This window comes from Apis florea, unplaced genomic scaffold (genome assembly GCF_048593485.1).
Source record: "Apis florea isolate Af1SG1 unplaced genomic scaffold, ASM4859348v1 contig_24_pilon, whole genome shotgun sequence".
NCBI classification, from domain to species: Eukaryota; Metazoa; Arthropoda; class Insecta; order Hymenoptera; family Apidae; genus Apis; species Apis florea.
Genome location: NW_028256597.1, coordinates 538,798 through 551,760, shown reverse-complemented (window position 1 = coordinate 551,760; position 12,963 = coordinate 538,798). Strand labels below are relative to the sequence as shown.

The following is a 12,963-nucleotide window of genomic DNA, read 5'->3' as shown; positions in this document are numbered from 1 at the left end:
GTTAAATTACAATCTTATACATATACGCGGGTACACGCGCACACACACACACGAAACCTGTCTATTTACAATTTACAATGATCGATCGATCGACCTTATATTTGCGGCATACAAAACGATCTTGTCTTTATTTAGAAATAATTTTATGATGGCAAATTGATTCCATTACAAGATGAATGAGTTCAAGATTGCCAGCGAACGATTTACAGCCGTTATCGGCCAAGAGAAAATAAGAATTTTCAGAAAATTCGTTACCTCTTATTAATCCTCGATTTTAAACCTTTTATCGAAATTAATATCAATTTGAAGAGAGAGAGAGAGAGAGAGAGAGAAAGAGAAAAAAAACTCATTACGTTTACGACTGTATTACTCCGATAGTCATCTATTTTATGTTCCAATTCCAATTTTTTTCTCCTCATAAAATTTGCTGTAAATAAATTTTATCTCTGCCTTATTAAATCTCAAATTTTAAACATTATAGAACAAATAATAATTATCATCCTATAATTGAAAACTATAAATAATTAATCTTTGTATAATTCTACGTTGAATTTATTTACGAATTTATTATATCGAATTAATATAAACACGCTGCTCGAATATTACTTAAAATTAACCGCGCGAACGCATATCGAATGACCGCATAACCAATACTCCAACAATTAAAGATATCGAATAAGTAATGCGATTCTTGCACGAGAAAAACCAGTTTTCGAGGCGACATTACTTACGACGATCATATCGCAATAGCAAAAGAAAAAAAGAAAGGAGGGAAGAAAGAAAGAAAGAAGAAGAAAAAGATCTTTAAATTAAATTACCAACAAAACCTCGGATAATATTCCGCGAGGCTCGCTCGAATCAATTAAAACGATGGCCCCAAAAAAATCCGTAAACTAATCGATTACTAATTGGAAGCATTCATTTATCTCACTGTCTCTCTACCGCGCGTCATCGCTGCCTGACACGTTCCGAAAAGGAGAAAAAGCCTCGTTCGTTGTTAGCATTCGGCATTCCAACTGATCGTCCATCGACGTAAAAAGAGGGGAGAGGAGACGGCTTAACGCGTTTATATCTCCGAGTAACTGACAGGGAAAAAAGAAAGTTGTCATTATCTTCAGATACTCCGAGGAACGAACGACGGTGAGATGAGACCAGCTTTCTATCTATTCATCGATGTCTTTTTCATCCTTCCTATTTGCTACCGTTTATAATACCCGTTCGTTCGGTTGGGGGAACAATCGTGTCGTTAATCCTCGTTTACGTAGAAACGTCCTACCCGTCCAGCCAATCCATTCTTCGTTGTCTCGTTTCTCGTTGTTGTCGTTGCAGAGCCAAGCAGCAGAATGCCTCGCTTTTCCACCTCGTCGTTCTACTCTCTCTCTCTCTCTCTCTCTCTCTCTCTCTCTGCTCCGACATCGCGAAAAGCGATACGCGATCGCGATCCTCGATTGAAACCGAGAAGTGGATGTCGCAACGTGTGTTCGAACGTGTTTCGAATGGTTGTTTGAAACGAAATCTGGAAGAGGAGAGGATAGAAGGTTGCTTTGGAAGGAAGATCGTCTAGGAATTACGGGTTTGCACCCGCGGTATGACGCTTCCTCGAGCTTCTCCATCCAACCTTGCATCCATCCGCCAAGGCTATCGACTCTCTCATCTACGCTTATTTGAATAATTGAAGCCGATCTGGCTTAGCGAACGAGCCCGATTATCCAGCCACTCCACCACTCCCTTCGATTTATTCGTGGAACGAGTAACCCGTTTGTCCCTTCCGAAACCCGTGTTACCCTTCCAACAATAATTACCACCATGATTCCCGTTACCGCATCCTAGAATAACGATAACGCTCGAGAATAATCGGCGCGGGCAGGCATTTAGCGCGCTTGTTAATAATGAACGCGATCCGAATAATGGCGGACGATTGGCTCGGTCGATCGATTCGAAATCAGCGTGGCAAAGTGCTCTTCCCTTTCTTCGATTTCGACGTGCCGCTCGATTTCATCGTTTTCGCCGTTCACGCTCGTTGCCACGCTTTTCGTTTCGTTTCGTTTCTCTCTCTTTCTACCGTTATTTAACCGCTTGGCGTTCCTTTGGATCGGCGAGCAGATAACGCGGCTCGTCGAAAGACCACCGATGCGAATCCACCGTATATACGCGATGTAGAGTAGATTTTAATAGGAATGCTCTTGTACTTGGCGCGAGATACGCGAACGATAGGTAGATCGCGCGTGTAGATCCGAATCTTTCTTTCGATACTTTCGAAAGAACACGATTTGAATTTGAAATCCTCTTGTAATTGGAGAAAAGAGATGTGTGGTGATGATCGACCATCGAGACGATTACGAGGAGAGGACTTTTTGTATCGGAATTTTTTTTTTTTCACGTCATCGAATACTGCTCGATCGCGCGAGCTATTAACTTTTAATAATGGAACAAGAGGGATTGAAATTTATCAACGATCGACTAATTACGCAGATTATAATTAAGTAGCGTAAAGAAGTATCTAAAAGTTTTTCCACTCAATTATCTTGCAATTGTTCCACATTGTTAATTCGCTTATATTAAATGGGAAATAACGCAGGACAGAGAATGCGAGAATTGAATTAAAGAATCACGATCGATTAAGGTAATTATCTTTTGTAACTTTATAACGAAACAAGGACGAATCGATCCACGCGGAGGGAACAACGGATGAGAGATGGATCGACGATTTCTCACTTTTTGTCCCGCCTAGCGTCCCTTTCGTATTCCCTTTAAATTGTACCCTTCCCTTTTTGCTTCGTCCAACCCATTACGCTTGAACGTTTTCGTTTATAGTTCGCTTCGATCGTCGTTTCCTCTTTCCTCTCCTTCCTCCGCCGCGAGATTTTTCTCCCCCCTTTTTAATGATATGTTCACGGCCCTCTTCTCGCTTTGCCTCCCCGCCTCCTCCTTCGCTCCCTTACGATCAGTCGTAAATCAACCGTTTAATAGGTTTCTAATTGCTGTCGCGGCGGCAACCTCGAATCTCGTTCAGCGCAGGAGGGGAGGGGTTTACATTATTACAAAAATGGAGTAATAGTGTCACCGAAATGACTCGTATTAAACAGGGTGCCGGTTTAATGACTTAGTTCTACGATTATCATCGAAGATTGTTATCCTCGGGCCGGGTATACATCATCTCCCTTTTCTTTCTCTCGAGGGGGAAAAAAAAAACTCGTCGATCGATACGAGAGTCCTTTTTAGTCGCGTCTAACGAACTGTGCTTGCCAAAGAATTTTAATTCGATTTTGATTGTATGCATAACGTTTTACATTTTTTTTTTTTTATGTAATTTAATGCGATTAAGAGGTACACAATGTTCGATATTAGAATTTTAATCGTGAGATTGTAAAGTATGCAAACAGCGAGTAATTGATTCGTCTTTTGAAATTTATAAGAATTTTATATCGAATTAATAAATTTCTATCAAAAAGGATCAACATCGAATTGAAACGTGTAAAATTTTGTCTCGTCTCGAAATTATTATTTCCATTGAGGACGAAATAGTAAATTAAACCATTCTTCAAAATTGCTATAAATACATAATTATTATAAATGTGTACACGAGAACTTGAACTCTTAAATTTCACAAAATTTAATATTTTAATTAATCATTACTAAATTATTTACTTCCAAAAAGGTATATACGCGTTCTATAAATTAGAGACAAATTACGATATTACAATTTTCTTCGTAAATAATAAAATTATGAGATTATCGATTATTTATAGTAAAACAATAGTGAATAGAATAGGTGGTAAAAGAAATTATATTTTCGATTATAGGATATTTCTCGTAACGCAATTTCAGCGGAAGGAAGGATTCGTGTGAAATAAATAACGATAATCGAATTATATTCAATAATATCTTCTTTATTACTTCTAAAAATTATATGGCGACGATATGATGGAGCTCAGCATCAAAGGAACGAGAGGGAAATTAGAGGAGGAGCGGATCAACGTGTTATTCCTTCTCTCTTTCTCGAGAGAGAGAGAGAGTGGAATCACGAACGCGTATAATTTTTCGTGCTCTCCTTTTTTTTTTTTCTCTTTCTTTTTCCCTCCCTTTGTTCTCGCAGAAACAACGGGAATAAAGTGTATGAGAAAATGGAACAAAAGAGGGAAGGGGTTCTCGATGATATCACAAGATAGCGTCGATAATGGCGGCGTTTGATTAAATAGAAGAACAAAACGACGAGAAAGTATTCGACCAGAAGGTAGATCTTTCTTTCTTTCTTTTTTTTCTTTTTTTTTTTTTTTTTCAAATCGTGGTTCCACGCTTTTTCATCGATTTTTCTTAACAAAATAACATACATCGTTCGCGTGCTCGTTCGCAAAATTTCTTCTATATTAATTAACAATTTCTCGAGACTTTTGTCACAAGTCTCGAGATCTTACGAGTAATTATATTACGAAAAATGGCAGTGCTAGACCTAGAGTGGTCTCTCGTGTCGGTGGATCTGTCGCGTGGAAAAAGGATCGCTGAACCGTTCGTCTCCTTGCTTGTTGTCATCTCTTCGTTCTTTTTTTTTTTTTTTCTTTTCACATCTTTCGCTCGATTTGTTATCTCTTTCTCGAGATCTCGAATACTGATTTCTTCATCGTTCGAATTCGACGACGCCACCGCGTGAACGACACACGCGGCCAAAAATCGTAATTCGACGAGAATTTAGAGATCTGTGCGCGTCCAATAGACCTACTCATCATCATTTTTTTTTCAATTCAGTCAGATATCTACATCTCTGTGTTTTCTTCCGATTCGTCAACACGTTCACCGCGCTCCTTCTTCCAGATTTAAGAAATTACGAAAATTTCAAATTCCGCGCGGTGAACGCGTTGCGAAACGCGTGTTAAACGCGTTTACACCACGTACGATATAAGTACAATCATATCTGTCGTTTCTCTTTCCATCTTTATTGCGATCTTTCTATATACGATTATACAATAACGTGATAACGCGAGTGAAACACATTCACGCGACAATTTCTCTCTTTCTTTTTTCCTAACCATGTACGCAAAAGGCAAAGTCACTGTCAGGGATGCTCGCTCGTCGTTCTTTACGTTCGTCGAATCTTGATCACATCCTCGCATATCATACCTTAACAAAACGTCGCTTTATTTTATTGTCTCTCGTTACAAGAATTGTCTTTTTTTTTTTTTTTTTTTTTTTTCTTTCTTTTTCTCTACCTCTAGTCCCGACGAATCGCTCGTTACTATACCCATTCGCCAAGAAAGGAATAATAAAATAAAATAAAACGGAACACGCATACTTCGTTACATTAATTCAGCGGTGGTGATTAGCTCGGAACTCGCCAAAAATATCGATGTTCGAGTCTGTGTTCTTCAATTTTTTTTTTCTTTTCATATTCCAAGGTTTTTATTTCGCGTTTGACGTGGTTGTAATGCAGCGAAAAATCAACACGAATGAAGTGAAGGAGAAAAAAAATATCACCGAATATTTCGAAATATCTCTTATCCACTTCGATTAAAAAAAAAAAAAGAAAAAAAGAAAAACTCAAAGCGGGAGGAGTAGTATATATTTTTTTTTTTTTTTTTTTTTCTCGATAAAATGGGATTGTACCCAATGGCAAATCGGGGCCACGATAACAACGATATAATATTTCTCACGACAGTGGAAAAGGGAACACGGAAGTATTTTACTTGCCGCAATTTAGCTAAGCCGAAATAAAAGAGGGGCTTTGTTCGTTACGAGCAAAGCGGTCCAATTTCAGTTCCGCCGGAAGTAATAGCGCACTTTGCACAGTGACTATTATTAGACAGGTTGCATAACCGGTGGAACTACGCTTGGGAAAAATGCTTCCCTCGCTGATAAGCATGGAGCACCTGGATCAAGGAGAAAATTTCATTTTCTAGATTAGCTCTCAGAACTGGGTCGTTTCGTTTTATTAAAAGTTTCTCCATTTTTGCTCCTTCCTCCCTTTTCTCCCCCGTTCGTTTTTTTATTCAAAAAAAAAAAAAAAAGAAACGAATGAAGAAAGGTTTGGTGTGGCCGTCAATTGTTATATTCTTATTTTCTTATTTTTTTTTTTTTTTTTTTTTCGTTCTTAATCAATTATCGCTCGTTCAATTTCGAGAGAAATCCAAAGAAATGTTATTTTTCTTAAAAACATAAATTGCATTTATTGCGTCCTGACAATGTATTACATTGATTCGCTATATAGTCTACAGTTTTATAACAAACTAACGTAGTATCGATGTAAGTACACTCGCATATCTCGTGAAACGACGTTTATATATCTCGTTTTATATTTTTATATTATTTTAATCGTAGCATAGAAGATCTCTCCAATTGTTACAAAAAAATTACTTTGTTAATTGACGATTGAAAACGAATCTTGAAGAAGACGAATCTTTTTTTTTTTTTTTTTTTTTTCCTTCAAAAAATATATAAATTGAAATCGATCGATCGTAAAAATATCGAAATATTTTTTTTCTCTTCATAGAATACATTTCATCGAAACGCATACATTTTATTATCGCGTTCGATTCTTTTTTTTTTTCCCCCGTTTTTTTTTTTTCCTTTTTCCACTACATTCCATTCCACTCCACGTATTTTCTTACAATTACAAAAAAAAAAAAAAAAAAGAACGATTTAACGAAAAGAAAAGAAAAGTCGTAAAGGAGTAGGAGGGTTCGTCGATTATTTTTGACGAATTCGTCGTATGGACAGACGTGAGAACATACGAAGAACACATGATCGATGCGCATGAATCGATGACATTCGATGAATAATAATAATGATCGTAGATCTATGTACACGGAGTCAACTGTTTACAATAAATAAGTCTTTTTTAATAAATATACTACTAGATTAATAGATGATTCCTACAAAGATTCGTAGCGAGGTGAAGATATTTCTGGCGGACTCATTTCTATGTCATTTCTTTTTCTCTCTCGCTCTCTCTCTCTCTCTCTCTCTCTCTCCACTCTTTTTTATCGAGATTCGAGAACGAGACGAAGTCGTGGCCACGATAAAATCTCTTTCTCTTTCTGTTCATTTGTTTTCTCTAAATTTTTCACTCTTAGAAAAATCGATTTCCTATATATATATATATATATATATATCTCGTGACAAAAGCACAGAATGCATAGTATACGTATATTTGTTATAACACTATTTGCAAACAACATTTTCAAAATATCTGGTCTGGTGCCAGTTTCTTCCTTTCTTTATATATATATATATATATATTCTTTTTCCTACTTTTTTTTAATTTATATTTAAATTTACGAAAAAGGCAGTTCACGATGTCTCTATGAAATAAGCAAGAAAATATCTCTCTATTATATTCTCTATTATTGCCATTTCTCTCGAGCACGAAGCTTCTCCTATATTGCGAGGTTCGTACCTACGGATATTTACGGATATATTTTTATCTCTAATTTCCTCTTCGTTAATTTCTACTTAGAATAGATAGGTCAATAAATAATTTGCAATGGACAATCCGTCGTCGGATCATCCTTCTCGTGTTAAAGAATTAAATTTTATATATATATAAAAAAAAAAAAAAAAAAGAAAAGAAAAGAAAAAAAAGAAAATGAGGAAAAATGAACACAATATTGATAATTGATTCTGATATTTCAGATACGATAATATATATATATATATAAAATTTCTATATTTTTATATCGATTATATTAACAAGATTTTTTTTATAATTAGAACAAAAAAAATACAAAATTAAATATTTTCAATTGTTATCGTAGTTTGATCGTACGTCACGATTGCTGCGAAATTCCGCACAAGTCTCTTCTTCTTTCTCGTTACTTTTTAAGTCTATCGATCGGCCTTAACCGCATAGTGATAAATTTTTGGCAGCTCGGGTATTTTTGGCCCGATACGTTCAAGAACGAACAACGAACGAACGCTCGATTTTAACCTTAACGTTTAACGAGTAAATATCTCTATATAACGGCTTTTAATACTTTTCTCTTTCTCGGTAATTTAATACTTTAAATCTCTTTTACGCGAACCGTATAAACAAAAAAAAAAAAAAAAGAAAAGAAAAGAATTATCCCTTCTCCCGTTCGAAACCGCTTTCCCTTCTGGGGGATCGTTTACAATTATTTCCTCGTTCGTTCGTTCGCACGCATGCACGGTTTTTCTCTCGCAAACGAAGAGAAGAAACGGTCTAATCGTCTCGCCAAACCTTTACATTTTTTTCTTCTTCTTCTCTTTTTTCTTTTTTTTCTTTTTTTTTTTTTTTCTTTTCTTACAATTTTCTTACAACGCACGCAAGAGAACGCAATCGAGAACAATCGAACGTTTTTTTTTCTCAGTGGATGGGTGGAATCGGGAGTGCAAAGTGTCGATTTTCGAAACGTCGATAGATTTTTTTTTTCCTTTTCCTTTTTCCCCTTTTTCTTTTCTCTTCTTTGCTCCAGAGAAAGGAACGCGACACGTGAATTTCGCTTTCGCGCGAAAGGGAAAAGACGTGCGATCCGATCGATTTTTACACGTCGCGGTGATCGAGTGTCGTGAAATCGAGAAAAAAATAAACGAAGAAGAGCGAGTATCGTTGGATCGATCCAGAGATAAAAATTATATCATTTCTCCTCAACGTTCTCCTTCTCCTCCTCCTCCTCCTCCTCCTCTTCCTCCACCTCCCTCTCCTCCCGGTGGTCTCCTGATGCGTCTTGGCCAGGCACAGGCCAGTCGAGCCTGGAACGTCTTCTCGCCGAGGAACGTTGCGCAATGTCAAGATTCGCTAATCGAGCTGGACAAAATTCGAGACGAAGAATTTGATTATTGAATTGATTGGTCGGCGATTGGTTGGATATTCGAACGGAGAGATTCAAAAAAAATTAAAAAGTCGAGATATCTGGAAAGAAAGCTTCGCTTATTTAATTCAACAAGAAATTCTTGCATGGAAGGAGCAGAGCAAGCCGTAACGTACACAAGCATCGAAACGTGGTTTCTAATCGTCGATATACGTCGAAGGAAAAGGCAAGGAGGCGCAAAGAGCATTCTCACCAATTTCAGCCGTTTATCATTCAGCGATTTATTATTACTACCAGCAGCATCACTTTTGTCCAGCTAGATCGGCGATCCAGGTCGGCAACACTCGATCGAAACGCCACCGGTACCGTGAGTCATCGTACACGTTCAACCGAATCGTATGACAAGTTGCAAACGAACTTGTGAATAAAATGAAAACATCGAGGCGAGATCCGATTGTTCCAATTCCCCTCCCTCGTCCTCGTCACCCTTCGTGGCGGCCCTTCTTTCTATCGATCATCCTCGATTCGATTTTCGATCGAGAGACGACGACGACGACGACGACGACGACGACGAAAGGGAAAGGAAAATCGGTGGGAAGAAATCGGAAGTTGTGGGAACTGGTCGCGAGAGGAGGTGGAGGGAGAGCAGCCGCGGCACACGCGATCGCCCTCGGCCAGCCTTCGATCGCGTCCCACCACGGAATCATTGTAAATTTACGCGTACATGGCAATCGTGTTACGATTAACGGCGCGTATTCGTGCGTGACGTTCGTTGCGTGCGTCCCTTCCCTTCACAACTTTGAATCGATGAAGACGTCGTCGACGTTGCTTCTTTCGGTCGATCCAAGCCAACTGTTTTTTCACGCTTCGAGGTGGCACACGTGGCATACGTATTCACGCACAAACGGATCCATTTCTCCAAGAAACTGGTAGAAACTCGAACAGGAGAAACCGCAACAACCCGATTCTTCTCGGTTCAAAGTCGTTTTCCCGCTAATCGTGGCAAAGAAAAAAAAAAAAAGAAAAAGAAAAAGAAGAAAAGATGAGCACGCGACTGGATGGAAGGAACGAACCGTTCATCCCGGACGGATGACACGTCGGATGGAAGGAGGAGCCGCGTGTGAGAGCCGCTCTCGATAGGAGAGGGAAACGTGGTCGCGTAACGAGCACGAAACACTCGGTTCCCTTAATCTGGAGAGGAAACGAGAACGATCCTCCACGTTATGGATCGCGAGATACACACATAGTCGATGATCTAATTAAGCGGGGCATTGATTATTCTCTTAACCGGCGAACTTGATATTCCTTCCTCCTCCGATCGAAACGCATTTCGATAAGCCGCGAGGAAAACGAATGAATTTGCGATCCAATTCGATTTCTCTCCCTCGACAAGCGAATTATCCCCCGTTTTTTTTTTTTTCCCCTATAATTTCGCCCTCCTCGATCACAATTACGCTAATCGATGAAACGCGCGCTCGTTATCGCGACACGCCTCGTATACCGCCAATAATGGCTCACGTCCCAGTGTTTTTCCTTATACATTTCCCTCTCCCCCATCTCTTATTTTCAGTATTGGCTGTATAATAACGTATAAATAGTCGTGTGTATGTTTTCTCGTGAACAACGGCTCCTTGTCTCTCTCTCTCTCTCTCTCTCTCTCACTCTCTTTCTCCTTCGTGGAACACGGCGAAGACGACAAGACTTCACCAGTAGTAGTACACAGGACGTAAAAGGAGCGGATTTTATGGATTGCACGGGTAATTCCGTATCTCTTATCCGATGGAGGTTTTTACCCGTCGTTCTTACTCGTAGCAAGACGAAAGCCTTCCGATTATCATCTAAGAGAGATATCGGTGAAATTGTAATTGTAACTCTAACGATTAAGATCGAGATGGAATCACTGGCTCTATATATATATATATATACATATTAACTGGTGCGTATATATAAAACGGCGCGATATACTCAGCGCTCGCACTCCCTTCACACCCTGCTCGTTACCGGCCAACTAGGTATACAATCCTAATTAAGACGCGGCGAAGAGATGACTCGCGGTAAGAAGATACGCGACGAGATGGCTATCGTCGGTCGGATGGGAACGAGAGAGGATCACGAGGGGGATCACAATGGTCGGCGCATGCATCGAGACGATGATGAGACTAGTTGGGGCGAGAGAAGATTGGAAGGAGGGGGGGGCAGCAGATCGAGGAGAAGAAGAAGGCAGCGAGCGTGTGTGTGTATATATATCGCGATATAATCGAGGGAACGAAGGAGACGATTAGGCCGAAGCGATCCTCGCGCGCTTTCACAGATCTCACGCGGCGTGGTAGGATCGGGGCGAGGTCCACACCGAGCGAACCAGCAGCAACAAGAAGGAGGAATTAAGGGGGCACCATGGCGAGGGGCGCAGGGTTCCGGCTTTGCCCGCCAGAGGCCGCGGGCAATCTTCCTCTCCCCTCGAGCTGTCCTCGAGTTCTGCTCGGCCTACGCCACGCCCGTTGTCGTCGTGCCTGCTACCGTCGTCGTGGTCGTCGGTGTCGTCGTCGTCGTCGTCGTCGTCGTCGTGGTGGCGATGGTGGCCGTCGCGTTCGCCGCTCCGCCAGGCTTGAACCTCTTCCGGCCCGACCACGAATTCCTCCTCGGTTGCTGCGCCCCCTTCTTCTTTCTCTTCTTCCCGTTCGTCAAATTAGGCTTTTTACTCTGACTCGTGCTACCAGCGGCGTTTACTTTTTTCGCGTTTGACGCTGGCGCTTTGCTCTTACCGTTGCTCGCGTTCCTCCCTCCTTTCCCTCTTCCTTTTCCTTCTCCTCCATCTTCTCCTCCCTCGGCCTCGACCCGCAGCTTCCGTTTCTTAGAGGGGACCGAGAGGGCCTCTCTTCGGCAGGCCTCCTCGCTGGCCAAACCCTCGCACGGCCTCTTCGATTGGATCGTGGCGTTGGTGGCCGCCACGGCTAGGCTCTGGTTGCTGGGCGGCGGCGGAACGAGCAGCTTGCCCTCCGCCGTTTGGCACTGCGGCCCCGGCTTCTCGCCCGGCCTGCACCTCCGCTTCCTCTTCTTCCTCTTCTTCCGCTTGCGACACCTGAACTTGTCCCTGCCGTCCTTCTCCTGGGCGGGGAGGGCGGGGCAGAGGGACTGTTGGATGAGGTCGCCGCGGTGGGTGTTGTGCCGGTGGCGGACGTTGTGCTGGGCGCCGAGCATCCGCCTTTGGAGCGTCTCCACCCGGTCCAGAGGCGCGACCTGAGTCAACACCCGCGCGTAGGCGGACAGCCTGCCGAGATTGTGACCCTTGGCCTGTACCCTCCTCGGCTGCCCGTGACGGTTCAATCCGAGGTACAACGTTTTCTTGGCCGTCGACCATTTCGCCGAGCTGTACGTGTTGTAGTTGTGCTGCTCCAGGGTCTCGTTGAACACGCAATCGTCCGTGTACTCGCGCTGCAACACAATCATTTCGGATTCAGGTTAGCTTCGACTCTTTCTTTCTTTTCTCTCTTTTCTCTTCGAGAGAAAGATTTGCATTTTACGCTCGCCGTCCGATGGGATCGACAAATTTTGATACATGTAACTACTTAGAAACTAGTTTTTTCCACTCCCCACACCGACCGTATTAATTATCGTTTTATTTCCTTTTTCCTTCGAATACACGAGAAATCCATTTCTCGTTTCTCCCTCGCGTATGTACATATATATATATATATACATATTCGACGATTTAATAATCGACGATAGTAATTAACGGGTAATAATAAATGAAAATCTTATTAATTTATAAATAATCTGGAAACATCGATTCTATTTATTTTCCAAGTGGAATTATGAAAAGTAGAAGGGAATAGCGAGGCGTTATAAAGCGAGGAGCGTAGCCGTGCCAATAACAGGTATGCGTACATGTATATATATATGTATGTATATATTTCCTAGAATTTAATTGCTCGGCGAAGAAATATAAATATCGAGGGAAAATTTGCCCTCGAGCTCAGTCGTTTACCAACTCTCGTGGACGACGAGAGCAACGATATATTCCCGATACATTCCGATAATTTTCTTAATTTAATAATCGATTAAACCAAGTAATATTACGCGCGACGATACATTACACGTTATAATTAAGACTTTAATATCGGATAACTTGCGTTGGTCGCGTGATTAAAGTTCGATCCGAACTTTCGGTCAAATTCTATTCTTTTTTTTTTCTTTTTCGCGTCGA

The 12,963-nt window shown here is 41.0% G+C and overlaps 1 protein-coding gene across 1 annotated transcript in view; it reads right to left on the bottom strand.

Moving 5' to 3' along the window:
* Positions 1-11,118: 11,118 nt before the first annotated feature.
* LOC105735822 (uncharacterized) overlaps positions 11,119-12,963 on the bottom strand; it is a 102,811-nt gene continuing 100,966 nt past the window's right edge. Inside the window, exon 3 of the mRNA XM_086907077.1 lies at positions 11,119-12,191. Within this exon, the coding sequence (XP_086763203.1) occupies positions 11,244-12,191 (948 nt within the window). The 3' untranslated portion in view covers positions 11,119-11,243. The remainder of the gene's footprint in view (positions 12,192-12,963) is intronic.